Consider the following 27401-nt stretch of genomic DNA (forward strand, 5'->3'; position numbering starts at 1 on the left):
AACCCGGCACCATGAGCGGCCCTCCCATCGTAGCTGATGCTGATCTCGAAACAGCGAAACAGCCGCTGACCCGATGGCAGCGAATCGAAAATGTCATCTGGGATGGCGGGGATCGGACCCAAGAGGAGAGAGCTCTCGTACGAAGACTCGATATTTTTATCATGTAAGTTCTTTTGCTTGTTTTGGCAATATTATAATGTCGCTATATGTCGTTTTGTATGGCATATACTTATATTAATGCCATTATTTTGACAGGAGCTGGGCTACAATCGGATACTTTGTACGACTCTTGGACTCGGCGAATGTCAGTAAGTACCACAATCCCCGCCGTCAATGCATAAACTAGATACTAAACTTGACTAGCAAATGCATATGTTTCTGGCATGAAGGAAGACTTGAACTTTTCCGGAGCTGACTATAACCTGCTCTCGACGTTTTTCATCATTGGCTATATCATCGGCCAAGTCCCGTCACAGCTCATCTTGACACGAGGTTCGTCTCCCACGTATGTCCATAATATGTGCTGTTTCCTTTTTTGTTGACTGGCTTCCGAAAATTTTAGTCCGCCCATCAATTTGGCTGCCAACATGTGAATTGCTCTGGTCAATCGTCACATTCTGTTTCGCTGGCGCCCGGAATGTCCGAGATGTATTTGCTCTGCGCATTGTTCTCGGCTTCTTGGAAAGTCCATTTGCTGTCGGTGTTTTGACTATTATGGGTAGCTGGTATACTCCTCGTGGTACGCTTCTTCCTCTTTTGTTTCATTTCCTCTTTTTGTTTGCTAAACAACTATGAAGAACTTTCCAAGCGGATCGCAATCTTCTACTCCGCATGCTATGCTGCTAGCATGTTCAGTGGCTACCTCCAAGCAGGTATCTACAACGGCATGGATGGACACCTGGGGCTTGCCGGCTGGCGTTGGCTCTTCATTTTCTGCGGTGTCATTTCGCTCCCGTTTAGTATCTATGGCTATATTGCTATTCCAGACAATCCATACATCTGCAAAGCTCGCTGGCTATCACCCAGTCAGGTCAGTTTCGCAGTCAAGCGAATGGAAGCATATGGTCGCCGGCCACCCGTGCTATTGTCATGGGCTAAGATCAAGCGCGTCCTGACTCATTGGCCGCTGTACGCATTCACGGCCGCCCTAATTTTCCAGTGCGTTGCCACACAGCCACTCAACTACTTTGCTGTCTGGCTGAAAGCTCTCAACCGATTTTCCGTTTATCAAGTCAATCTTATTCCGACGGCAGGGCAGGCGGTTGGTCTCGTCACAACGCTTGCATATAGCTGGATATCCGACGCGTTTGACGGGAACAGATGGGGGACTCTTCTTATTCCCGGTATAATCAACCTCGTCGGCATGATCCTGGTAGCTATTGGCCCGGGATTCGCCGCGACACTAGTTGGGTATCTGCTTAATGGCGCAAGTTGGGGTTTCTGGCCTATTCTATTCGTTAGTCTCCTCCAAAAAGTTATGAATTTGATTCATTTTGCTAACTTCAAAAGGCATGGGCCAATGAAATATGTGCTAAAGATCCAGAAGAAAGAGCCATTGTTATTGGTGTCTCTCAAACGTTTGGACAAGCGTTTGTTGCCTGGGTTCCTGGTTCGTTTCCCTTCCTCTTCTTACAGTCTTGTACAATGCTATGGTTACAAGTTAAAGCTAATCATTTTCTACAGTCGTCATATTGGATACTTCCAAATACGCCCCCAAGTTTACAATGGGCTATAGTATCTTGTGTGGCGTCAGTGCCTTGCAACTGGTAATGATTTACGTTATTTGGTGGTATCACCGCAGAGAGAAGAGACAAGAGAGACGTGACCAGATGTTTGATGAACAACCCACGAGAACCGAAGATACCATTCACCATACGGCTAGCCATGGCGATGGCCAGGTGCAGGCCACAAGCGAACAGCCGAAGAACTAATTAACATTTTATTTTATTTTTTAGCCTAGAATGAGAAAACACCGCATTAACATGGTTTTGACCTTGTTGCTTTTCACACTTTGACCATGGGAGATGTAACATGGGCGTTGGTGTGAGAATGGCCATGGTGTTTATGCCCATTTCCAATATGCTCGCTTATGCGATGCTTTTGACCTTTTCCAACAGTAGCACCGCTGGTATCGACATCCATCTCGTCCTCGTCGACATCAACAATATCAACATCCGGCCACTCCTCCCATCCATCCTCCCACAACTCATTCAATGCATCTTCCTTTTCTGTCGAAGACAATTTTGGGTTCCTCATGACTCTTTCCCACTGCTTCATCTCCTTGTTAGATAGTAGACATTCGTCCAGCGCTTTTGAGATCCTGTCGCAATCGATTCCTTCACCAATAAACACAATTTCCTGTCTGCGATCGCCCCATTCTCCCACGAAATCACGCTCGATTGACTCGACGACATCGTGATCTTCAGGCCACATTTCGCGCGGGAGTTCGCTGAACCAGACACCGCCGCAACTAATGGTGAGTATGCCACCGGCTTGGCTCCATTCGCCGAATTGCATACCGCGGGTTGCGAGCCAGAAGAATCCTTTGGAGCGGAGAACAGGTCCAAAGGCGGGATGGGCCTTTTTGTTGGCGAGAATGGTGGGCGGTTCAAGTTGGGTGAATTCTGCTAGTTCGGATTTGTTGTCTTCTGTGTCTTCTTCCTCCTCTTCATCGTCTTCCATGGTCTCATCGTCATCTTCGTCATCTTCGTCATCCTCGTTCTCCTCAGTTTCTCGGTTTTGTAGAAGAATGAATTTATCTTGCAAGAGAGCAAATAGCCTTCGAGAATGAAAGGGGCGTCGGGCTGTGTAGACAAAATTGTTGATTCCGTACCTTTTCCTCGTCAGTATATGATTTTAATAGGACATCAACGTATTTAAAACTCACTCCAAAGTCTCTGGCTTCGGCGCCATTCTCTTCTTCCCATCTGCCGTGTCCAACATGGCCATTTCATGCAAGCTTCTCAACCAGCCTGCTCCAGATGCCGCCTTGATGAAATTGAACCTGCCCGTTTGAACAATTTCCTTGATGTCAACCTTGCTGTAACTTGTTTCGATTACTTTCGCGTCCGGGTTGAGCAGGTTGATAAGGTCTCGAATTTTCCGCTGTACGTCCTTGTCGACAGTGTCAATTTTGTTGATAATCAACACATCAGCAAACTCGATCTGGTCGACCATCAGGTCGGAAATCGTCCGTTCGTCCTCTGGCACGATCTCGTCAGAGCCGTATCGGTCCGAGAGAAATTCGGGGGTGTGGAAGTTGGAGAAGAGATTGAATGCGTCGATAACAGTGACGGTTGTGTCGAGTGTAGCAAGATTGTGGAGGCCACCTAGTTCTGCTCTACATTTCGATGAAAATTGTGTCAGCCACGTTATTCTACAAAGGAAAAAGAAAATGAAGACTTACACCTCCATCAAAATTCTTCGCTCTTCCTGTCCATTAGCATCTAGTTCCGCAACATCGATATCCATCATAGCAGAGCTAAACTCCGCCGTAAACGTCTCGGCAACCTGCATTGGTTCACTAATGCCCGTACTCTCAATGATAACGTAGTCAACTGCACCGTCCGATTGGGCAAGACGTGCCAATTCAGAGAGCAAGTCTCCGCGCAGAGTGCAGCAGATACAACCATTTTGGAGCTGGATTAGCTTTTCCTGCGTCTGTGAGACTTTGTGATGGGTGATCAGGGCAGCATCGATGTTTAGTCTGAAATCATAAAGGGTTAGATCTTGTATTCAGTATGAGATGCCGGAAAGGGTAAACAAACGAAGCCATGTCGTTCACGATGACGGCGATTTTTAAGCCATGATCAGTGGATTTGAGAATGTGCTCGAGAAGGGTTGTTTTCCCGCTGCCCTGTTTCCAGTGATTTATTAGTGCATTGTTCCCTTTGGACAGATGGGACATCATACCAAGAACCCCGACAAGAGGGTTACCGGGAGGGTCTTGATGTTTTTAGCCTTTCCTGCTTGTGTAGAAGCTCCCATGATGTTTGTCAGATGTTTTTATCAAGTGATATGGCGGATAAATGTGATCTATCTGCCCCTGAAAAACAGTGAAAAAGAAAAAAAGAACAGGAGAAAAATAAAAATGGAAAAACGCACAAATATCTGCATCCTCACCATCTCTAGCCCTAATCAAACCACCAAGGTACCATGTCTCTCTCATTCTGAAGCCATATAACCTACGATTCAGATCTTAGTATCACATCATTCGACGAGCTTGACAAATTAGTGTATTTTAATTGGCCGGCTTCCGAAATTGACTCCAGAGTGGCGTCAGACAAAGTGTCCATCAAGGTCCTTGCATTGTTTACTTTTTGAACATTTTGAGAATAGCAGTTAGGGTTTGCTCCCTCAAGGTACTTGAAGAAAAGCAGCGAGTGGATATTTCCGGTTTGGGCCTAAAACGCGGCCGCTTTACTAACCTTTTTAAACTTCCCACCGGCACAATTTATGCAACACCATACCGGACAAATCACATTCGTCGAAAGAATTGCGCTATGCCCTTCTAGGGAAGATTCCTGATTTATGGTCGTTGTGTAGTTGTGCAGCTCCAAGGTCCGTATACCATAATTAATTGATGTAGACGTTCTTCACAAAAGAAATGCCGAGGAATTTAAATTTCCTTAACACTACCTCGAAAGATCAATGTAGATAGATACCTGTACGCCGACTTAAATCTATCCAGGGGTAAACATTCAGTTCCGGGGGTAATTCTCTCCGGGGAAGACCGTCGGTCTGGAGTGACTGTTGGAGCTAGTTGGGGCTAGTCGGCTTGACGTGAGATCAACACCCCAGTTCCGGTGGAAGATATCAATCAACATCCGGATCCTCCCATGTTTTTGTCAGCGTTTTGACCCCGCAAACTTTTTAATTCGAAAGTAAATCCTTCGATGTTGTTTCTTTCTTTTTCAAATCCTAGAAAATCTTCTGGAGTACTTCTCATGACGATTAAAGAAATATACGCGCCAGCCAATTGCCGCCTCAAACGCCCCAAGAGTTGAAGAAAATATGTCTATCGCGAACAAAGAAACTCGCATCAAACAGAAAGACACAAGCATGTCCTTCTCGGCGAACGCTAAATTCGATCCAGTGCTGAACAACTTGCGCGTCACTGAACAAGAACGCGACCTTTTAAATTTCTTACTCCCATCGAGCCCTGCATCAGTCCCGGAACGCCGGGTGAAACGTTTCGACAGCCGGACGGAATCTATGAAATTGCAATGTTCAAATCAAGCCCGAAGTGCGAATAAGAGCCTTGCACATTATTACCACAGTCCGGAAACCTCGGAAACGCCGCCTTCAGTTGACAGCCCTCCGCGGGCATTCGGTGTTCTCATGGATATAGCCGATATTGACCAGGCTTGGAAATCCTGGGCTGGTACTTCATAATCGGCGAAAGGGCTTTTGGGAATTTTCGTAAATGCGTTACGAAACGCGGTTTAATGGGGGGGAATGGCTATTTTGAAAGAATAATATGGGTCTTTGTCACGGTTATTTTATGGACGGTGTACCGGAATTTTTTTATACAGAATGATTAAGTCAATATACTAGTTGACGGCAAAGGTAGCTTTAAAATTGATTAATTCAAATCCACCACCAATCATTTAATAGAGGAGTGCGTGTGTTTTCATAGTAACGTGCACTTATATATAGTTTAAATTTATCTAAAATATAATTTGAGGTATACTTGAGATAATTTTGATCGTATTAGCTCTATCAACACAGATTAATAAGATCTATCTAGGTATACTCTTCTCCCGATACACACTTCTTCAGACTTTCTACCAGGGCCCTCGACATATTACTACAGGCTCAAGCATGGTCAATAGGAGATGGGTTGTGGCCGATGTCAATAGTGTAGATATAAACGGGCTTTGTAATAGTGCTTGGTTGATTGTTTGGTTGAACGAAAAGATCGCCACGGTTCAGCTGTGAAGCGCACATCCACAAGCGCTGGTGGTTATCCACCCACATTGCATCCACCCATTCCAGTCTTGAATCGCGTACCAGTAGAGCTGTAATTCTGTTGGGTGCGATGTAGCGGATCTCGTGGCGGTCGATGTCGCTGTAATAGATGTTGCCTTCAGCATCGATAGCGGTGCCACCGGTAGCGGGCGTAAGGGAGAAGGGCTTAGTGTAGGTTGGTAATAAGTCCGCTGTTGTCTTGTTGTGCAGAGCTTCGTTGAGATACTTGGTCTCGAGACGCCACATATAGCCGCTACCTGGTTGATAGTAGAAATACCTACCGTCGGGGGACACCTCGAGATGATCTGCATGGATGTACTGGGGCTGGCCAGTTGTGGAAGAGATCAGGAATTGGCCGTCGGCTGAATCAGGAATCACAGCGACTGTAGATGTGTCTCCTCGGAGTACCATACGTGCATCCCCTGTCTCCAAGTCCAGCACAATAATAGAGCCGATGGCGTATTCGGTCAAGTAGGCGAACTTGCCATTGAAACGCACGTCATTGAGCAAGCCGTCCTTGGTGACCACATCGCCTAGGTAATATATGCGTTCTACTTCGTTGGTGGTCAGGTTGAACGAGACCAGTTTGGACGAGTTAAGGAACTGGCTAGGAATGCCGCTATCAACCACCCAGAGATTGCCATCTGGGCCCACGCGCTGCGCGTTCGTCGACACGTATTTGGTCCCCGCGTCCGCGGCACTGTCGGTACTGGCTTTCCACGAATTCCACTGGACATTGGGGTATGGTACAAGCGTGTGCTTGCTGCCGACAACCTCGACAATCTTCGGGCCGGTTGTGCCGTCGACATGCGGGAGAATTAGGAAGACGCGGCCATCGGGTGTGGTGCTAGCCCCTGTCGCGGACGTATCCATGGCCAACGCTGTCTTTATGCGGTCATCATGGTCTTTGGAGGAATATCCCTGTGCAAAAAGGGCCAGGGAGAGGCCAAAAAGGAGGTGAGAAACCAACATTTTAGCTGGCTTGAAGTGACTCTGGTTCTAAACTTCTGCCGGTTTAGTATGTTTAGATCAAGTCTGGGTGCTTGACCATATTGTCTACCTATTTGTAGCGATCTTAGTCGTAGCTGCTTACCTTCCGGGAATTAGTTGATCTATGATATCTTGTCACGAGGTGCTTAAAAGCTATTGTTACATCGCTTGGAGATCCCATCCGTTTCCGGCGCTGAGGATTCAACTACTGATGCTCACGTTCATGAGGAATGTCTTGGCCATCTATAGCGCTTCTTAGCCATTAATATTGCCAAGCGGGGAAAATAGGGGGATGGGATCTGGATTTCCGATATACATGCAGAAAGCTTGTCGACTCCAGATGTTCGAGTGGGCCGGAAGTGGGGAGGCCAAGTTTGGAAAGCAGTTATTTTCCGCTCTACGCAGAGAGTAGTTTCAATGTCTGATTTCTTTCTTTCTTTCTTTCTAGCCCATTTCTGATTGTCTGACTGAGAAAACACGATCAATGCAGCCCATGGGATCCAAATTTCACGACTGGCTTCATAGAATCGAAGACAGGCATATGTTCACCTGTAAAAACGAAGAAGAATAAAATTGATAAGTCTACGGCCGTCAGGTCTGGTATTTGGCTACTCAACAGACTTTTGATATCTTAGTGTGGTGGTTCTGAACAACCCTACTGAAGAGCAGGAAGAATCTTGCCCCGACATTCACCAAACCCAAACCATGCACCCTCTCCCTTCTTGTCGCCACACCAGGCTTTCAGTATGACCTCGTCTCCATCGTTCAACCACTTTATTTTAGTGCCATCAAGTAGTTCCAAATCCTTGGTTCCTGCCTGAGTGGCTTCCAATAAGCAGCCGAGTTCTGCTTTCTTACCATTGCTGTCGACACCCTATATGAAAGAGAACGGGGTCAGCTATCTCTAATATTCCTTTGGAGAATTAATTATCTTACACTGCCTGAGACTGTTCCAGTACCAAGCAAATCACCTGTGTTAAGGCCACACATGGCCGATGCATGGTGCGTGATTTGCTGGAATGGTGTCCAGTAAAGGTATTTCAAATTGCTAGTTGCAAGCGAGTGGCTTTTTCCATCCCCTGTGTTTATCATTAATCGTCAACAAATTGATACGTGTGAAGAATAAATTATTGGGAAAAAACTTACGAATTAACTCAACCTCGAGCTTAATGTCGAATGTTGCGTCCTGCTCTGTAGGCCACTTGAGGTGGTCAAATGGTGGAGGATCTTGCTTGGTCTTTGGTTCGCATCGATGCGGTTGAAGCGCGTCCATGGTCACTACCCAAGGGGAGACCGATGTACCGAATCCTGCATGCGTGTTAATAAGAAGTCCATAAGTATGTAGGGACTCATTCATAACCAACCCTTTCCATTGAAGGGTCCCAGCGGCGGCATTTCAAAAAGTTGGAGATCTCTAGAGGACCAATCGTTGAGCAAAACAAAGCCAAATATATGCTGATCCGCATTTTTGATATCCAGCTCTGATCCATGTTTTACTGGCTTTGAGACAAAATAGCCCATTTCCAACTCATAGTCCAATCCCAGAGATGGTCCATAACTCGGTTTACCGTTAGTAGGGTTGAAAGACACGCCGCGTGGTCGTCTTATTGGCTGAGGCGAGGGAACAATACTGGACACGCGCCCATTGTATACAGAAGGAGCATAATACCAGTTAATTGGTATCGAAGCCTCCTTTGACAAGGGAGTGCACTGTTCCATTCGTCAGTGTTTTGATTCATTTCCAAGGTAAAAGTATGTTTTACGTTTTGAACGTGCTCCATAGAGCAGTAAAAATCGGAGAAGCCGCCAATTTCAAAGGGTAGATGCATAGTCACTGCATCCAATTTGACAAGGCTGTCTTCTGGAATTTTTCCATCCGTAATGTTGGCAATCAAGCCATCGCGGACGGCCTTTCGTACTAAGTAGTCAAAAGTCGAAAACACATTGAGAGATGGCTTCAAACGAGTTAGAGGAACTCGACCTTTGGCTCAAAGTCTCAACACCTCACCTTAGAGAGGACTTCCACGGCAGACGGTCCCACAGAATCAGTGAGAAATCCATGCTGAGCGTAGATAGCCAAGTCGATGGCATAGTCACCAATGGCAGTGGCACAGCGCGGTTTGGGACTGTCTTGGGTCGAGATGACACCAAATGGGATGTTGTGAATGGTAAATGGAGAACCAGCAGGGACCTCAATCTTGGCCCCCATGTTGTCAATAAGTGACTATTTGCCCGTTTACTCGGGCCAAGCCTTTATAAAGTGGAGCTATCACGTCAAGTAGAACAGCCGTTTGCTTCCCAAGATATCCGAGCGTCAATATATCAGTAATCGGAGGAACTAAAAAGGGACAAAAGAAGTTGAAACTGCGAGATCCGGATTATGAAATGGTGAACTGCACGTTGCGCGGGGTTCCTGGGGGCTGAGGCGGGGTGAACGTAAGCTGTAAACCCTGATGATTGTTCAGCCTACCAGAAATAGCTTCTTTGGTATCGCTCTTCACGGTGAGGCGATTACAATCTAGAATCAGTATCTGCAACTAACCACAGGTTCCGATTTTGTCCCGTCGAACCCTTCTAGAAACCGTTTTAGTGACCACCCTCTTCTAGTTAGCTCACTTAAGTTGACCAGCTCGAATTCCGTAGACCACTTAGTGAAATTTAGGGTTTTCTCATTCGATGACAGGAAATTGGTGGCAATCTGTGATCAACAGTCTGAGGAGTCAACCCCGCTCCAGGTCAGCCAGTGAAGATTGAAGGGGTTACACAGCATCTGCATCGCCAACACCTGCCTGTAGCACAGTCGAAAGTCACTGCCAATTAAAATCCCAGATTCATCTTTCAGAGGATGGACCGACTTCTAAATCAATAATTTTCGGGTCTAGTACTCCCAGTTACAGATCGATAGCCAGAGCCACTTTGTTGCAGCAAAGCGTGTTCGTAAATGTAGTCTGCAATATTCGCAAAAAAAAGCAACTCAGTTCAGTTCGGAATAAAGTCCTGTGTAACAGGGTTTCCATGATTTAATAAACGTCTGACTGTATTTAATTTCCAAGAATCCTCGCAGCTGGACCTTTCTCAACGGACAGTTCGTCTTTTTCCATAAATAAGCCGAATTAAAAGCAAAATGGCTCACAGGGAGGATTCCAAGTTCTATAAATTCGACAACGGTTCAGACGTGGTCTTGGACATTGGGATCGTTGGTGCCGGCATCGCGGGTCTCACAGCAGCAGCTACGCTCAGTCGTTTAGGTCACCATGTTGATGTGAGTTTGCGTCTTCAATCTATGAAACCTGGTCTATCTTCTGCTTAAATATTCTATACATAGGTTTACGAACGATCCAGTTTTGCTAACGAGATTGGAGCGGCCATAAACGTAGGGCCAAACGCTATGCACGTACTACGCGCATTTGATTTCGACGTTGTGAGAGCCAGATTCTTAAAAGTGCAAGAAGTATGTTGAGTATTTGTAGTCCAATTGGCGTGCCGTTTAACGAGAAAACAGGGACTACAGGTCAACGGCCACACCTTGGAAACAACACACAGTCTAACCTACGAGGACTATGAGCGCAAATTCCACGTACCCTGGTACTTCTCACACCGGGTCGACTTGCACAATGAGCTCAAACGTCTTGCTTTGAATGGATCAGACGGGTTTCCAGGGGCGAAATTGCATCTTGCTAAACCGTTGGTGGACGTCGATTGCGAGAACGGGGTGTTGAAATTCGAAGACGGGAGCATAGTCCGCAAGGACGTTATTGTGGGCGCAGATGGGGTTCATGTTTGTGCAAATGACATCCCATCTCAAAAAAAAAAACAAAATAAAAAAAGTCCAGCCAGTACTAATACCTTCAGTCTGTGGTCGCTCAATGTGTGCTAGGCGCCGAAATCCCCGCGAGCGCGGTCGGAGAAGGTGCCTTTCGGTTTTTGATACCGACTGAGAAGCTCCTGAAGAATCCGATCACCAAGCCATTGTTTCAAGATGAAAAAGTGACTAGTCATATTGCCGCCGTGTCAGACCGAAGAATTGTCTATTATCCTTGCAGAAAGTAAGTTACCCCATGATATAGAAGAGATACTTCCTCACTATATTTTTAGTGGAGAGGTACAGAACTTTGTTGGCCTGCATCCTGTACAGGTAGACAGAAAGGAAGAAGAAATTGAGATAAGAAAAGGTACAACACGTGGAAGACCTTTCTAACATGTTTCTAACATGCGATTTAATGTAGACTGGCAAGCGGGCGGAAGCATTCAAGACTTGCTGGATACGTTCGCTGAGTTTCATCCTGCGTTAGTTGAGGTTTGTCGGTAAGTATTGATTCAACCGAGCAACGACTTTCGTTCATGAATTCACATAGCTGAGCAACGTAGGAACGCCGAAGACCTAAAACTGTGGAAACTGTTCTCCCGAGCGCCTATCAGCAAATGGACCAAGGGAAAAGTTATCATAGTAGGAGATGCTGTACATCCAATGCTTCCACGTTCGTACTCTTCCTCAGTAAACTTGCTTTTGGATGAGCTATCTCTCAAGTCATAACTAACAAGCAATCCATGTTGAATTGAGTAGATCAAGGCCAAGCCGGTAATCAAGCCATAGAAGATGCCGGCGCTCTAGGCGTTTGTCTCTCGGATATAAGACGCCGCGAGGATATTCCACTTCGCCTCGAGCTTGTCCAAAACATTCGTCGGGAAAGAGCTGCTGCGATGCAGATATTCTCGAACGCCGGCCAGGACCAGTCTGAGCGGATACAGAAAGAAGCCCAACTATATGTCAAGGGACCAATTCCTAGTAAGTGTGCATGTTTATTTGCAAGAAAACAATAATTCCTCCTTCCTGTATTCAAGATATTTCAACATGTGATGCTGACCAGTCACAGAAAATCGGACGGAGTTTCATCAATGGAATTTTGCATATGATGTATTGACTGAGTCGGTGGAAGCGCTGGCCGCAATTACATCTTCAGAGCCTGGCATTCCTTCTTAAAAAGAACTCCAAGCTCGCTTAGCAGTGAATAAAGCTCACATGTTGATACTTTTCGTAGCCACTGTACTGCAATATACTCTCTTTCCCAAAACGGACTAGTGGTGATATTAGTTGTCGAGATGTCGCGACGCGACCGCAAATTTTTTTTTTTTTTTTTCTATCAGCACTGCAATCGCCCTGCTGCAACATGGCAAGTTCGCATAACGAAACACAATACCCGGCGAAGGTGAAAATAAAAGGCGCCCCAGACTACGACGACGCTGAATTCTGGGACAAAAAGTTCGTGACTGGTCAAGATGTGGGCGAATGGCTGAATCCGGGCGATGCGCTGCTTGACCAGGCCATTTCTCATCTTGAACAATCGCAGGGCTTACCAGGAGAATCCCAAAAGGTCAGACGGAGAGTGTTGCATCTAGGACCCGGCATCTCGGCCCTCGGCAGCAAATTGTGCGATGCATTTGTTCAGCGCGGCTGGAGAGGTGATAGTATTGTTGTATGCGTACCTCTAACGCCCTAATCAAGCATATATCAGCGAATCCCAGTAACCCCCTAAAATAATCAGTCACCCCGGAAAGTATGATTCGACCACTGACTCTCAAGATACAATGCGCAGAACGTGGATTTTTCGTCCGAAGCTGTCCGACTCGGACGTAAACTAGAAGGACAAAAAAACGAGCCCGCCGATGTGATGCACTGGGTCCAAGCTGACTTGTGCTCCTGGGACCAGGTCTCGTCCTCTGTGTCACTACCATTCGCGCCGGTTGATGCGGTTTTGGACAAAAGCACCTGCGACGCCATTGCGACATCAGTCTCGCGAACATTCCATTCTTCTACGAGTCGAGACGCAATAGACTCTACTTTGCCAGCCGCCAGCCCAGTTGTCCAAGAGATCCTTGATCAGACACAAGAAGCACAACTTACACTAGCTCCGGTTGAGCTGCTCGCGTTGCATCTTGCATCCATAACGGAAAAAGGAGCAATCTGGCTAGCCCTTTCATACTCAAACACGCGGTTTGACGGTTTCACGCATCTGTCGGCTTATTGGTCGATCGTCTCGCGTACGCCACTTAAAGCTCCCTCAGGCCAGACGGCGTCTGCGTCTGCGATGGTGCCCGAGGTCTTTCACTGGGTTTATGTTCTTCGAAGAATATGAGCAAGCAGACGAATACCCCCCCGGGTTGGCACATGAGAACTAGATGGGTTCCGTGGATTCATGTAAATAAAGGCGAATTCATGACATAAACGCCGAAAAGAGCTCCGGGGTAGAGAGCGCGTGCCTTGATGATAATCAACTGATAATAGTGTAACAAATGTTCAATAACATCACCGAACGGGATGCAGACACAAGTAGATAGGGTTTAACGACTGAACATTGAGGTAATTGACTCTTTTTCGCTGGGGACTGCAAATGTTTTGAGAAGGGGAAACGGTGCAAGCAGAATAAAAACATGGGGGCGTCTCACGTGCAGGTGGCGACGCGTGCCATTTGTCGGCCTCAGGCCATCAAACACCCAGGACATGGACATGGACCAAACACCACATGTGCAGTCATGAGCATAAAGAAAATCCATTCTGTTGGTTATTAGCAATGAAATATTTATCGAGCCGCTGTTTTCAAACATTTCGAGGCTTTTCTGGAAGAAAAGTGCGCCATTTCAAATTTTGCCGATTGAAGGTCACATCCTAACGTTGATATATATATATCTTCGTCCAGTATGTATTTAGCTCAAAATTAACAACATTGAAAAAAATCCGATAAGTGACGTATTACAAAGGCTTAAATACCAGATCAACATATGTTACTGTTAACTATTTTGTTTCATGTAGTTCTTATTCACGGAGTTTTTGTCTTGAGACTGAGCCTCCATGCTCTCGAGGACCGATGACTAACCGTGTACATAGGTGGAATCTACATATGTAGGTGTCAACAGCTTCGCAAGTTTTCATTCTACAAGTACACCAGTTGACGTATTGATAACCATTCGAAAAATTATCATCCAAGAGAACATATTGATAGGCGACACGTCGGATGCACCTCTTTAGAGATAATAGATCAACGTACATGGTCGCCTGAAACACTGTGGAGGCTGTCAAGTCAATAAAATAACATCAAGCAACCCCCGTCGACGGGCATTTTTACTAAGAATTATGCTGTATAATAATTTAAAACCTCAAATAGGTGTGAATTGACTACCTAAGTCTAACCTAATGCGTATGCATTCCCATTTTTGAACCCCATAACACTCGAAATCTCCAACCTTAAAAATAATCGCCATGTATCAATTTTCCATTGTGACAGATGTCAAAAGTCGCCCATGTCGCCATATTTGCTGTACCAGTGTTAGTGAGTTTCGCAAAAGCAGGTGTTTCTCCCGTACCAACGAAAAGCTGAGGTGAAGCATTCACTGTTGAATCTCAACCCACATGGAGAGATTGTCGCCGGCCCACTTGAGCTTGTTCGCCTGGTCAAGCTTCCCAACATCGCACTGCCGGAACAACTCCAACCAGACTAGTACATCTCGAGCCATCTCGGGTGCTTTGACAATCATTTTGAATGTGGCAGGATCTAGCATGCCGTGCTGGAGCATAACAGCAAGATTTCCACTGATGATGGCACCTCCAGATGATTCTGATCCCATGACATTTTGGAGATCTTGGCCTAGGTTCTCGTTCTGCGGATCCTTGAGTGCTGCCATCACGATGTTGATAAGGCACTGCAGGAACATCGGGATGTCGTGGTCGGAGGCAAACTTGATTGCATCAAAGTATGTTTTTATTGGCACGTTCGGTGAAGGAGCCTTCAAGCTACCAGTTGGACTGTACAGCCAATCGTTAAAAACACGAAAAGCATCGCGGGTACAGCCAGTGATCTCCCAAACTGATGGAATGTCGGCTGATGTCGCGTCATCGTCAGAGTGGCCCTTTAGGATTACAGCAGGCACACGCTGCAAGAGGAGAGCTTTTGGCAGCTGCCAGAAAAATTTCCCGTCGAGATAGACGGAGGTCATCCCCTTAGATTCCAGACTGTGTCCTTTTGGTTAGCTTGGAAGTTGCGTTTATGAAGAGAGTGAGCCGTACTCGCGCATGTTGACCGTTTTTGAGCTACTGTCATCAGCCATATCGACTCCGATAGGTCCTGGCATCGTGGTATTCACAAGATGTGTGACGTTGCTGCGCAGGCGAAGGTTGTGGACGGATGCGTTGAGCGGGGTTCACATGCACAGAGAAGGAGAGGTAGAAGAGGAGAAGACGAGGTCGACACGAGAGGTAAACAAAAACACAGGCGACGGGGCCCCGCCTGCCTTCGTCAAACTGGGTGCACCTTCCTCAGCGGCACCAGCAGCTGGCCTCGCCAAACCCTCACCAACTCTTCAGTCTACCACCAACTGAAGTATCTTGAAGACCACCAACATTGTGTCTTTGCCCGGAAGCCATCTCGAGATGAAGTCGCCAGCTGTAGGTACGAATTGACCGTGAATCTTTGGTTGGATATAGCTCATTTTTGAGCTCTTGAGATGAGTCGCCTTTAACTGTTGAGTACGACCAAGGACTGGAAACCTAACAATCAACAGTGCGGTCTCCTTGAGCTTGAAGACTCAACTGCAGCCTGCATGGCAAATAGATACACACTCATGGAATTACCAAGTTCGTGCCATGGTCACGTTTGCATCTGCGCTGCTCACCTAGACGTCGAGGTGGCAGTGATTGCTTGGTTTCTCCATCGAAAAGATGTGCAGTATCCGCCGCAGTCACATCCAAGACTCAACGAAGGTGGGACTGACTGCATGAAAACATCCCAAGAGGAGTGAGTATGATAGCAGGTTATATTATTGTTCTCACAGAAAGGATTGAGGATTATTGCCTCGCATCGGTGTCCTGCGAGCATGCATATCGCTAGAAAAGTGCAACTTGGAAACGATAAAGGTCATAGCTCCAAAGGATCAAATGACAAATACAGGCAGAACATCAGTAATCAAGGCTATTGGCGAGTGCCACACAATTGGAGGAAATCATTGAGAGGCCTTTTCTTTCTGATCTGCTGTCCGGTGTCCTCCGTACCTCAGGGCAAATGCAACAATTACATTGGCCCCCATGGCGTCCTGGCGCTTGCTTGACCGCCCTAAAGCTAGGTCCGCGGCCTAAGGGGAGCCTCGGGAATAATCGTTGGGGCTTGCATGAATGCGGATTGACAGATAGCGACATCCGTAGCGTGCTGAAGGTCTTCCGGAGTATTATCACTTGGCAAGCGATGGATGCCTTGGCAAGTTGTTCTCGTTGTCATGAGGTCATTAACAACACCGTGGATCCCCCCCGAAACTGGAAGGTTATGCAGAGTTGCAGACTATGTCGAGCATTTGACGTGACTTACGGCGGACGGGGTTGGATTTGGAAGGTCAGTAAAGCGGTGCAGAGTACATGTTTCAAAATACCTCACCTGGACGAAGCACCTACTCCATCGGGCATGGAGATCATTCCGTCATATTCACATAGAATTGTTGATGCAACAGCCAAAATTACAAACTACGGGACGTCGATTGATGCTATCGCCTATCACGAGCACGGCGTACTGTTCGGGCTCCGCTTCGAGTAGGATGGCCTGGATAGCAGCTGTGCTTTCCTTGACCCACTGGTCAGTGCGGACTAATGCCAGTCTTTTTCATCCTTCTCTACCTTTATGTTATGATTGTTATCATGTGTTATCATGATCTCTGGAGGAGTACTCTGTACTCGCTACATCATTCTCACTCTCACGATCCTGGTGCTAAAGAGGGCTGGGCTGCAGACGATGATATGGGTGGCGTTTTGACAGGATGTGGGTAAACGACGTGCAGTACAACGTGAAGCGGCTCGATCGGATGGTACTGGGACCACCCCGCAGCCAACTAGCAGACGAGCGAAGTTGCAGCAGCGGTTGAGCGAACTGGGCTCGTACAGTGCATGTCCGCCAATCCCAGTGCGCCGTGGTGTAGCGGTGCCTGACTAAATACGAGATGGACAGGCTTCGAGAGCGATCGGATCCCAAGAATAGGAAAACGCTTTCGCCAGGGTCGGACTAGGCCCAACGACGATGCCGAGCCTTCCTATCACGGGCGTTGCGAGGGGCACTCCTTGCCAAATCGAGAGGACCCGTTTCGCGCGATCATACCTTGTGCGGCTCTGTGCTTCTATTTATTCCCCAATATGGTGCGCCTGATAAGGTGAGGCCCACCACGCCCCAACTCACAGTGGGTAGGATTGGCAATTCGAGACGGGCTTTCCAACCGATAGCGGTCTGGTTTTCTGTACGTACGAACCGAATGCCGATTATTCTCTGGTGTTTCATTCCGTTCTGCATAGGGTTGTAGTAGTAGGATGAGATGCATCCTTCCATCGCGCGTTTAGTGTCGCTGTCGCCAAAGAACTCCTCTCCAAAGCTGGGTCAGGGCCAAGGCAAGAGGGGGCAAGAAACCGGTTTATGCGAAACACGAGAACATCGAATCGCAAATGCCGAATACGATGTGACCGGCCAAGAAACTCACCATGCATACAGAATATAATTGCTGTGATCTCGGGCGTCTAATCATGTTCTATTATTATGTGACGTGCGAGCGAGAACAAAATTAAGGACCGGCTAAATCTGGAGTGGCGGCCACATGCTCGCTGTCCTTTGAGACACTGGGTTTTGACCCCTTCTGCTTGAGAAAGCGGGAGCCGCTAATGCTGCTTAGTGAGTCCATCGCCAGGGGAATGCTTGGTATCAGCCTCAAGGATTGGCAGGTCTCCTGTAGATCATCATCTGTTGGCCATGAACATCGCGGCTCTATTGGCTACAAAGCCGCGCGACTCGTGCAACTGCAACCTGCCCGTTCAGGTATAGTTATGCATAAGCTGCCGATCGTGGGTGAAAGCCGATGCCGATTACGGCTACTCCGTGGTTCTCCGTGCTGCTTTTCACAACGACAGTGGCTCCTGTTGTTGGTGTCATCCACTGTCCTGGGGACCAGGCTCCAGCGGCGAGCGAAGCTACATGCAGCCCCGACCCAATCGACGATCAGGAGGCGCAATTTAAGCATCAACCAGGTCGGCTTGTCCACACCAATCATGACAACGCCTGTGGGGAGCCTCCTGGGAAATATCCTGCGGTTCGCTCGCTTCTAACTATACGTGGTATCTGCTCCTTGGCCGAGCTCATTGCAATTGGCTCCCCTCTCCTTGATGTTGTTGAATCCTCTGCGACACCACCCCATTGGGTCCCTCACCAAGATCTACCTTCCTCTATCGGCCTGCCCGTTGTTCAGTGGACCACCACCGAGTGATGTGGTATTGCATTTCCCTGCCAAGGGAGATCGACCCCGATTGAGGAGACTATGATAACCAAGATGCGCAGATGGCACAATCCTCAAACGGATTTGCGACTAGATTATCTTCCGATAAGGCGCTTGCCCCGATCCTGCGGAGTAACAGAAAAAGGATATAAGGAACCTCCTTCACCGTCCTCTCAGTCTTCTTTTCTTCATCCATCAATTCACTCCCTCTTTTCCTTTCATTCAAAAAAAAGGACTCTTGTACCGCATTCAAAATGGTTAACGGAAAGACTGTTGTCTCGGCCCTGGCCCTGTCCGCCGCCGCCCAGGCCGCTCCCTACAACCCTACCAGAACTTCCAAGTTCAGCCTTAACCAGGTCGCTGTCAAGAAGTCCTCCCAGCCCAACGGTCCTTCTGCCTACGCTCGTGCTCTCCAGAAGTACGGTGGCTCCGTCCCCGCCCACGTTCTCTCGGCTGCCACTGGTGGTGAGTCTGGCTCTGCCACCAACAAGCCTGTCGGCGGTGACGTGCAATACATCACCCCTGTCAAGATTGGCAAGTCCACCGTCAACCTTGACTTCGACACCGGTTCCGCCGATCTGTAAGTTTAAATCCATATAACCTTTTTAACAGATTTCAATCTCGCTAACCTATTGGACAGCTGGGTCTACACCCCCGACACCAAGGGTGCTGGCTCTGGCCACAACAACTACGACCCCAGCACCGGCAAGAAGCTCAGCGGTGCTTCTTGGGAGATCTCCTACGGTGATGGCAGCTCTGCCAGCGGTGTTGTCTACACTGACTCCGTCACCGTCGGCAACGTCACTGCCACCTCCCAGGCTGTTGAGGCTGCCACCACTGTGAGCAGCTCTTTCGCTAGCGACACCGACAGCGACGGTCTACTTGGTCTTGCTTTCAGCTCGATCAACACTGTCAAGCCCCAGTCCCAGAAGACCTTCTACGCCAACGTCATGGACAGCTTGGCCTCCCCCGTCTTCGCTGCCGTCCTGAAGCACAACGCTCCCGGCTCGTACGACTTTGGATACATTGACTCCTCCAAGTACACTGGCAAGTTGGCCTACACTGATGTCGACAACAGCCAGGGCTTCTGGAGCTTCACCGCCGACTCTATCTCTGTCGGTGACTCCAAGGTTGAGGCCGCTGGTGCCTCTGTCTCCGGTATTGCCGACACCGGTACCACTCTGCTCCTTTTGGACGACAGCACTGTCTCCGCCTACTACAAGCAGGTCGACGGTGCCAAGAACTCCCAGTCCGAGGGCGGCTGGGTCTTCGACTGCTCTGCCACTCTCCCCGACCTGAAGGTCGCCATTGGCTCGTACACCGCCACCGTCCCCGGAAAGTACATCAACTACGCCAAGCAGGGCAGCTCTTGCTTCGGTGGTCTCCAGTCCGCTGGTGACATTGGCATCAACATCTTCGGTGACGTCTTCCTCAAGAGCCAGTACGTTGTCTTCGATGCCGAGAAGAACCAGCTCGGTTTCGCCGCCCAGGCTTAAAAAGGTCAACTCCTTCCGTCGGAAATTGTACAGCATGTCGACCTCGCTAGGTGTGCTTAGCCACGCCTGATCAGGGGCATGATTAGATGGATCACGTAGAATATACTACGATCTATAGGCATCTGGATGTCTATTGGCATATGGTATGCTTCTATCAATGTTACATTATGTCTTTCTTTCTTCAAATGAAATATTCAATGCCAAAACGGCCAAACAAAAAATCTTTTATTCAATGCCGTAAATATTGTAGTTTCAGTGTAGAGACCTAGACCTCACACTCGGTGTAAATGCAAGTAGACTTGTGACTTGTATGATGACCATGACAAATTGCCCATGCTGAGCCCCTGAGACCATACTAGATGATATCACACAGCCCCACATCTATTTTTGTCGCAGGTCTCGAGAGCCTTCTACTAACCCACAATTTTTATTCTACGCCCGCAAATAATAATCGATTCTTCTCAGGGCGAACCAGAACCTCGATAAAGTTGACGCAGAGCACAGAAAATGAACCATGGTCTCGTCCATTCCCCCTTTCTCCACCCTAAGGAAAAATCCAGAAAAAATCCTCGCGACGAAACCACCGTCGAGTCGTCCCGGACACTATGAAAATTCGCCGTTCGCCCCCAATTGCGACTCGCGAGACGGCGGCGCCAACACATGTTACTAGGTGGCAACAACTCGGTGTTCGGGCCGCTTCCCGCGTGATTAAAAAAAAAAAATCATTCCTAAAGAAGAAAGAAAAAGAAAAGGAAGAACGACAACAACGGAACAATAATAGGACGTGACTTGCGTCGGAAGTAGTAAGTGCCCAAGTTTTTTGAGTCAGCGTAGTCACATCCGAAACGTACGAGAAAAAAAAAAAGACATGGGTCTGTTTTGAGTAAACGATGGATGGATTTCGTGGCTGAAGATGACGAGAGATTTTATTAGTTTCAGTCCCCCCCTATAATTATTCATCTTGTCTTGTGTGGAAATGTCAATAAAGGTAAGGAGTGATATTAAACTTGCAAACTGATGTCGTGTCAAATATCGATCGCTTTTAGATGTACGAAGAGGACATGTGTGCCGAAGCATAGTCATGACTGCGCACTTGTAGTGATTACTGATCACGATGCGCACGAAAGGAGTGTATTGTATTTAACAGTCGATCAAGTTCTCGAATACTCGTATCCACGGTAACCTGTTGCATGGATCTACAAGCTCAATATGTCAATATCAATATGATATTGAGAGTACTCGTACGGAATAGCGATGTGGCACAAGAGAGACCTTCATATCTACTAATAAATGAACAATAATATTGTTAATTTAACTAATAATGATGTTCGCTGATTATTCTCTCCCACATCTAAAAGCACGCAAAAGAGAAGAGTAATAGTATATCCCATGTTCCTAGCTTGATTGTTCAGGGCTTTCCCTATCGCGATGTAGAGTATTTTACAGATTCGCTCTTTTGTGTCACGACAATGAAATAGAATAAATCTAGCAGAGTTCTCCAGAACAGTCATGATCTCGACCGACTAAAGAACGTGTCCACGTATAAAACCACTCCGAAATAGAAGCCTTATTAAATAAGCCAACGAATAATATTGAGAAACTTCTCTTTTCAATCAAGAACTTTCAAAGTCTGATAAATTTAGTATTTTAGTGTCGAAAATAGTGATGGTCAACTACATCCTCATCTGTAAAAGTTCGATATGAGAAAAAAAAAATAGAGACTCATTATTAATAAGAACTGTGAGTGTCGGCTTCTTTTTCGATTTCGTATACAGTGTAATATTCTACTGTAATGGAGCGATACTGATAAAAGAATGTTTTGAGTCAATATACTACGTTGCATCTTAAATCAAATTGATATCAATTGATGTGCACATGGGTTGAAACGACCAATTGATATTACGTTCCGGTAGAGTTATGACATTGCAATTCACCTATTATTTGGCAAATTACAGGGTATGGATGTTGTCGACATATCGGCCTCAAACCAACCTGCGGTCACATGGAAGCAAACAAAGAAAACAGTTTTCATTAGTGAACCACACATAAATCCTGTATGTATCTTTACACACAGTCAATCCGGTCGTTTTCTATCAAGCAAAGCTGTCTCATGCGATCCAGAGCCTCAATATCTAACCTGCTTCCAGTTCGACAGATGTACCGTTTGAGCTACATCTTTATTGTGTTAATATAGAAATTATATCATTTAATGTATATTTACCATTCTCTGAATGATTGATGGATATACGTTATTAGAGCTATTATTTAATGCCGGACCAAGGGATAGAGGTAATGCCTAAGGTCTTTTACAATCTCCATGTAGACATATTATGACTCGATTCTAGTATTCTGTAGCTAAAATCATATCGATATTCATTTAAAAAAAAAAAAAAAAACTCGCTTCTCCACACAACACTCAACTATTTACAAAGAATGTGGAAGGCTGGCTAGATTTTTAAGAAGAGGGACCACCGACAGTAATGGTCAATGTCTGGGCAATAGGAGACGAGACGGTACCAGACTCGTTCTCACCAGCCGGGTTAACATCATCGTACGAGAAAGCGTAACCCTTGCCATCAACCTCGTTATCGTGCACAAACTTGCTGTAGTAGTTGGACGGCGCGGTGGTGTAGTAGTCAGTGGCGGGCAGGCCGGGCTGGACATCTCCGCCGGAGAGCAACAAGGTTCCGCGGTTGAAAGCGGCGCACAGGCGAGGAACAACGGCGTAGTGGACGGCGTTGTCACCAGACTGAAGCGCAAAGGGACCAGTGTTGCAGCCAAAGATGTCGCCGGCCGATGGCTGAGCGTATCCGCGGTTGTCGTTGCCGCAGGTCAGGGTGTCACTGCCACCAGTGGTGCAAGCGACCTCTCCAGCATCGGTCTGGGTGTCGACGGTGAGAGGGCTGCTGCTGAAGGTCGACCAGACGCTGTTGATGTAGTCGGTGAAGTAGTCCGAGAAGGCATCCCCGTTGTTATCCGCAATGAAGTCGTAGGGAGCAAGCGCACGGAGGTAGTTGCCGCTGCTGTCAGTCATGCAAAGGCTGCTCCAGGGGTATCCGTCCGAAGCAGTCTGAGAGACAAGGGCGGCGCAGATCTGGGCGACTGCGTCGGCACCGAGACCAAGGGCGGTTTGGGTGCTGCCATCAGTGCCGAGGAGGGACATACCCAAAATTATACCGACAAAGTCGACGTAGCTAATGTTGGCGTACAAACCGCCGTCCGCAGTGTTGGTCAGTTCGACAAAGCCCCAGTTGACCGCGGCGTTGGGATCGGATGGGTTGACGGGGGAAGGCTGGACGAGAGCGGCGCCACCGGCACCGTTGGTCACGACGAAAAATTGCAGAGTGCCGTCGGCGATGTATACACGACCAGAAACGATATAGTCGGGAAGGGTGATGGTGGTAGTGGAACCCTCAGCACCGAGAGGTAGGGCAAGATCGGCATCGATAACCACGGGCACGCCAGATGTTGTGCCGGGAGGATAGTACCAGGTTCCGTCCGAGGCAAGCAGAACAACATTGCCACTGGTATCCTGGCCTGCGACATAGCAGTTGATTTGACCGTCGGTAGATCCAGCCATGTTGTTGACAATAGCTAGGGGGAGTTGGCCAGTCCCGGCAGCAGAGGCAGACTGCAACAAACCGTCCACCTTCACAGTACCTCCAATAAAAGTACCATTGAGCGTATCATCCTTGGTAACGACAATATCGCGGGGACCACCGGGGTGGACACGAATCGGTCCATGTTTAGAGGCGATCGGACCAGCCAAGGTCTGTCCGATCATGGTGGCGGCAAGCGCCCATGTCCATTTAGCCAGGCCGTGCATGTTGAGTGGTAAGGAGTGTTGGTTAATGAAAATGATTGAAGTGCCTGCACTGGTTGAAGGAGAGAATCGAGTACACTCGGTCTGTTTATATACCCCTATTCGGATCTATCAGCTACAGAAGCCCATTGATAATCACACCGCGACGGAGGCACGCTAATCCAATGGCAAGATAGCCAAGCAGACTTTCTGACCATAATGTCGTATTAAACTATAATATCACCGCTGGGTGGTGGGGTTATTCGTCACGTTCAACGTGGTGATTGACCGATTGGGACCAGAGGCCACTCATCTTCGAGACTGCCAGTGTATTCCAAGGCTCAAAACAGCCACGAGTCTGCGGGGAAACCAGCAATATTCCAACCCAGGGTGGTATCGTGCTAGGGAGGACCTGGATGTCGTGACTGGACTGTTCCTGCATATAAAAGCGCAGAAATGTGATTGACTGGTCAATGGCTTAGTTGAGTGTTGCCTATTGGCTAATGAACGATTGCTTGCTCAATTGTGGACTAGCCCCGGAGGACATACACGGGAGTGACCATATTTAAGCCCTTTTAAGCCATTTAAGATTGATTAGCGCGGAATTCTAATTGAGCCAATTCTCTTTCTAGCTTGGTGGTTCGCATACATTGTTTTGTCTTTGCTCGGTGCGTTACATGGCGGCGCCGCCACAAACGCCACAAGCGCCGAGTCGACAGGCGTACAGCAGGGCGCCTCGCCCCTAATAGAAGAGAGCATTAACTAGGCAGTATAGCTGGTACAATGAGCATTCTGTTGCTTTGAAGAAACTGTCTCTGTAGTTAATATGTGCTTGTGTTGAGGTTGTGTGCTGATCTGTCGATCCGGCTGATACCGACTGGGAACGACGACCCCAGGATTCCTCCGCCCCGAAAAGCATCCAGTTCATAGTCGGAGAGTTGATGAATGCTGACCGTCATGATTGAGCGGCCTAATACTATCTCATGCACGTTCCCTTACTCTGTAACCTCACGCGGCCAGACTTGAGAAGTGACCGATTGACCGCCTCAGCCGCTCAGCCGCCCTGACACTTAAAGCTACTTCCAGCTTTCTCTGAGGTTACAGCACCGTTCGTTTATGATGTGTGGCAGTGTGGTGATTGGAGAAACGTGTTCTCGAGATGTCCGGCAGATGCATACTCTTGCATGCAATTCAGTCTAGGTTCGCCAAGTGCCGAGGCTGCGTACATGCTAGAATGAATCGAGTTCGCTAGCAGGGTGTTGTTGCATCGCTCACCGTGGACTCGCGTCGGGGCTGACGCGTCGGCTTGGATAATATTGTTTTCCCGAGTAGGCCTCCGAAGCTGAGCTTGCTGATGGATGACTTGGTTGACGGCTGTTTATCTGCTAAACGGATCGAGCAAGATATCGCACCATGTGACTGACTGTATTCCTGACCGGGTGTTGAAAATGGACGGTTCTAACTATCCCGGAAGGTGCGATGTACACAGCCGCTGCTCACGTGCCGTGGTCATGTGCTATACCCCCAAAGGCTGTTAGGGCGCTGATTTCCCTTTCTTGTCAAAATGTTGTTTCTTTTAGGAAAATATCAATCGATGTGGCCACAGTTGCTCTGACAATAATACAAATACTTAGTTGTTGTTGTTACATATGGTGTATTTTAGTCCATACTTACTACTATGAAACTTGATAGACTGATATTAATGGCATCCTACCAAAGGGAAGTGTTTTAAACTAGATAGTGAAAGCATGTTATTGTAGCCAGATACACTTTCAAAGAGTCCCATTAGTTCAAGTTAAAGAATATTTTCTTTGTTTCTTTTTGGTGTTAAGTGTGCCAAAACGCCGCAACAAAGAATGGGTAGATTCGATAGAAAAGAGGCTAACTCCTGAAATTAATTGTTTGTTTCGGGACCTCGCATCAATTGATATCCTTGAAGAAAACAGCCTGACCACTGCAAAAACAAACCAAGGTGCTGCTATTTTCTTGTACTCGAATTGAGGATGCTAACTCGTATAGTTGTTTCTCTCTAGGCACAGACGATCAACCATGTCTGTAAACAGTGATAGAACTGCACAAGAAGATGCTTCTAGTGACAAAAAAAGCCAGATGACGAAACGAAAGCAGGAGCAATTCGACTGTATGCTTAAAGTGATGTTGCTAGAGGAGAGCATGAGGAAGATGGAACGATTATTTGCCAAGCACAAGGAAAATTTGGCGTTGGAGGCTGAAATGCGCGGCATATCAGGAGAGGAATTTGGACTTAGGAGTGACAATACTACGGCAGAGCTTTGTCATGGGATAAAGAACCAGACAATTGGCGAAACATGCAAGAGCCAAGATGTACCAAAGGGGCCGAAGAGCAGCACCAAATAGATCCATGCTGCCAGTCATGGCGTTGCTTAGTGTTAGAAGAGAGAGTGATATGTGCTTTTAAAATTACTTAGTTCTTCTCCCTTGGAGAATAAGATATTCAACTGTATGTGAAGAAATAAAAAGCCACTGGCCAATCAAAGAGTGTAAATCAGTAATCCCTGTCGGTGCCAGCGAATAGGGTTGCTTATTAGGTGATCTAGTCCTATAAAGGCTAAATCCACACCACACGTGGATCGGGGAATTGGTTGATTGGCTCGATGAGCCCCACATAACCGTGATCGCAATCTGGATTTTGTCTCTGAGACGTGATGAACAAGCGACATCGCCACCCCGATCTACTGAAAAAAATTGCAAAGTATTGTTCGAATGCAATGAATCCTTGGAAATACGTGTCTACCCCTGTAGCCAGTAGAATCTGCGAAACACAGTAACAATTACCTACCGCCTTGGATCGCATACATTCACATTCAACGAGTCTAATTGATACAGCCCAGCCAGGCCTAGACCGTCCTCTCCAAACAATAAGCCAAGGCCGCAGTAACAGTCTGATAGTCTGCGACAACGATATGGGGAAGCAAACGCCAAAGATCTGCAGCAGCAGGAATGTACGCGGTTGGCCAGCGGGCGGCCGCTTACGTCAAGCCCTCTTCCAGGCGCTGATATTTGTCTATAATCTAGAATTGTGGGATATCGAGATAATCATCCTAAAAATACATAGTATATAGTATATACGTAGTATCGCACGGCACGCAGACTGCGCCCCACCGCAGCCAGTAGGGCGGCTGCTCGGAGAAAAAAACAGCACGTCATGCCCCGACTTGGATCTGGCAGGGCTCCACCGCGATGATATCAGCGCACAGGGGTACTTTGCTCCTCCACAACTTGCTTCTCGCGTCTTTCTGGATCATGACTTCATCGCTGATCCATCGGCGCTATGACATGCGCCACGCAACGGTTTTTCTCCATCTCTGTCCAGTGACTGGGCCGATGTGTCGTTCCATACCGGCCAGCCTGAGGAATGGCTGAGAAAACCTTTCCCAAAAGGAAATTAGCGGTGTTTATTCGCCCACAGTGAAGACGAATCTACTGCTTGACGCAACCATGATCTAGAGGGCTTATTTTCTCAGATTCGTTGACAGGCATCCACACTATAAGCTTTGCCCTAGCCCTCGAATATGTCCTGCAATGTATACCAGCTCAGCCAATCACCCTTGGTCCATCGTTCAGACATTGCAATTTTCCGAGTCATGCTCCACACATCAAATCCTGCGCTGCTGGGGATCCCCACTCGGCTCCCAGCCGTGATAACGTCAATTCTGCTCTGTCACTCTGGGTGTGGCTTGGATGGTGTCTCATCAGACGGCTCTTTCATCATACGTGCCAGGTATGCAGCCGCCAGTCAACGATGACGTATCCAACTATCTCAGCCTTTTAAACCTGATGGATATCTTCGTTCTCTCTCGATTACAATTCTCCTGATC

At 47.5% G+C, this 27401-nt stretch overlaps 11 protein-coding genes across 11 annotated transcripts; 6 read left to right on the forward strand and 5 right to left on the reverse strand.

Moving 5' to 3' along the window:
- Positions 1 to 11: 11 nt before the first annotated feature.
- On the forward strand, positions 12 to 1931 carry TRUGW13939_01219 (uncharacterized protein; the record flags this gene model as incomplete). The annotated part of the gene is made up of 7 exons (XM_035484421.1): positions 12 to 163; positions 256 to 308; positions 364 to 492; positions 563 to 739; positions 798 to 1456; positions 1510 to 1609; positions 1684 to 1931. The coding sequence occupies 7 exons, from the start codon at positions 12 to 14 to the stop codon at positions 1929 to 1931; spliced, it is 1518 nt and encodes a 505-aa protein (XP_035340314.1).
- A 73-nt stretch (positions 1932 to 2004) lies between these two features.
- On the reverse strand, positions 2005 to 3987 carry TRUGW13939_01220 (uncharacterized protein; the record flags this gene model as incomplete). Its single annotated transcript, XM_035484422.1, has 5 exons — positions 2005 to 2833; positions 2888 to 3340; positions 3407 to 3706; positions 3768 to 3856; positions 3913 to 3987. The coding sequence occupies 5 exons, from the start codon at positions 3985 to 3987 to the stop codon at positions 2005 to 2007; spliced, it is 1746 nt and encodes a 581-aa protein (XP_035340315.1).
- A 1026-nt stretch (positions 3988 to 5013) lies between these two features.
- TRUGW13939_01221 (uncharacterized protein) lies at positions 5014 to 5394 on the forward strand (the record flags this gene model as incomplete). Its single annotated transcript, XM_035484423.1, has 1 exon — positions 5014 to 5394. One exon carries the CDS (start codon positions 5014 to 5016, stop codon positions 5392 to 5394), a length of 381 nt encoding a protein of 126 aa, XP_035340316.1.
- A 423-nt stretch (positions 5395 to 5817) lies between these two features.
- Positions 5818 to 6942, reverse strand: TRUGW13939_01222 (uncharacterized protein; the record flags this gene model as incomplete). The annotated part of the gene is made up of 1 exon (XM_035484424.1): positions 5818 to 6942. One exon carries the CDS (start codon positions 6940 to 6942, stop codon positions 5818 to 5820), a length of 1125 nt encoding a protein of 374 aa, XP_035340317.1.
- Positions 6943 to 7615: 673 nt separating this feature from the next.
- Positions 7616 to 9169, reverse strand: TRUGW13939_01223 (uncharacterized protein; the record flags this gene model as incomplete). Its single annotated transcript, XM_035484425.1, has 6 exons — positions 7616 to 7834; positions 7897 to 8039; positions 8107 to 8268; positions 8325 to 8670; positions 8724 to 8915; positions 8969 to 9169. 6 exons carry the CDS (start codon positions 9167 to 9169, stop codon positions 7616 to 7618), a joined length of 1263 nt encoding a protein of 420 aa, XP_035340318.1.
- Positions 9170 to 10084: 915 nt separating this feature from the next.
- On the forward strand, positions 10085 to 11941 carry TRUGW13939_01224 (uncharacterized protein; the record flags this gene model as incomplete). Its single annotated transcript, XM_035484426.1, has 9 exons — positions 10085 to 10222; positions 10286 to 10411; positions 10463 to 10738; positions 10813 to 11006; positions 11056 to 11132; positions 11187 to 11265; positions 11329 to 11438; positions 11525 to 11746; positions 11835 to 11941. The coding sequence occupies 9 exons, from the start codon at positions 10085 to 10087 to the stop codon at positions 11939 to 11941; spliced, it is 1329 nt and encodes a 442-aa protein (XP_035340319.1).
- Positions 11942 to 12128: 187 nt separating this feature from the next.
- On the forward strand, positions 12129 to 13094 carry TRUGW13939_01225 (uncharacterized protein; the record flags this gene model as incomplete). Its single annotated transcript, XM_035484427.1, has 2 exons — positions 12129 to 12434; positions 12555 to 13094. The coding sequence occupies 2 exons, from the start codon at positions 12129 to 12131 to the stop codon at positions 13092 to 13094; spliced, it is 846 nt and encodes a 281-aa protein (XP_035340320.1).
- A 1249-nt stretch (positions 13095 to 14343) lies between these two features.
- On the reverse strand, positions 14344 to 15084 carry TRUGW13939_01226 (uncharacterized protein; the record flags this gene model as incomplete). The annotated part of the gene is made up of 2 exons (XM_035484428.1): positions 14344 to 14965; positions 15020 to 15084. The coding sequence occupies 2 exons, from the start codon at positions 15082 to 15084 to the stop codon at positions 14344 to 14346; spliced, it is 687 nt and encodes a 228-aa protein (XP_035340321.1).
- A 2748-nt stretch (positions 15085 to 17832) lies between these two features.
- On the forward strand, positions 17833 to 18237 carry TRUGW13939_01227 (uncharacterized protein; the record flags this gene model as incomplete). Its single annotated transcript, XM_035484429.1, has 1 exon — positions 17833 to 18237. The coding sequence occupies one exon, from the start codon at positions 17833 to 17835 to the stop codon at positions 18235 to 18237; it is 405 nt and encodes a 134-aa protein (XP_035340322.1).
- Positions 18238 to 18500: 263 nt separating this feature from the next.
- On the forward strand, positions 18501 to 19742 carry TRUGW13939_01228 (uncharacterized protein; the record flags this gene model as incomplete). The annotated part of the gene is made up of 2 exons (XM_035484430.1): positions 18501 to 18826; positions 18887 to 19742. 2 exons carry the CDS (start codon positions 18501 to 18503, stop codon positions 19740 to 19742), a joined length of 1182 nt encoding a protein of 393 aa, XP_035340323.1.
- Positions 19743 to 22197: 2455 nt separating this feature from the next.
- Positions 22198 to 23568, reverse strand: TRUGW13939_01229 (uncharacterized protein; the record flags this gene model as incomplete). Its single annotated transcript, XM_035484431.1, has 1 exon — positions 22198 to 23568. The coding sequence occupies one exon, from the start codon at positions 23566 to 23568 to the stop codon at positions 22198 to 22200; it is 1371 nt and encodes a 456-aa protein (XP_035340324.1).
- Positions 23569 to 27401: the final 3833 nt, after the last annotated feature.

This window comes from Talaromyces rugulosus, chromosome I (genome assembly GCF_013368755.1).
Source record: "Talaromyces rugulosus chromosome I, complete sequence".
In the NCBI taxonomy this organism is placed as follows: domain Eukaryota; kingdom Fungi; phylum Ascomycota; class Eurotiomycetes; order Eurotiales; family Trichocomaceae; genus Talaromyces; species Talaromyces rugulosus.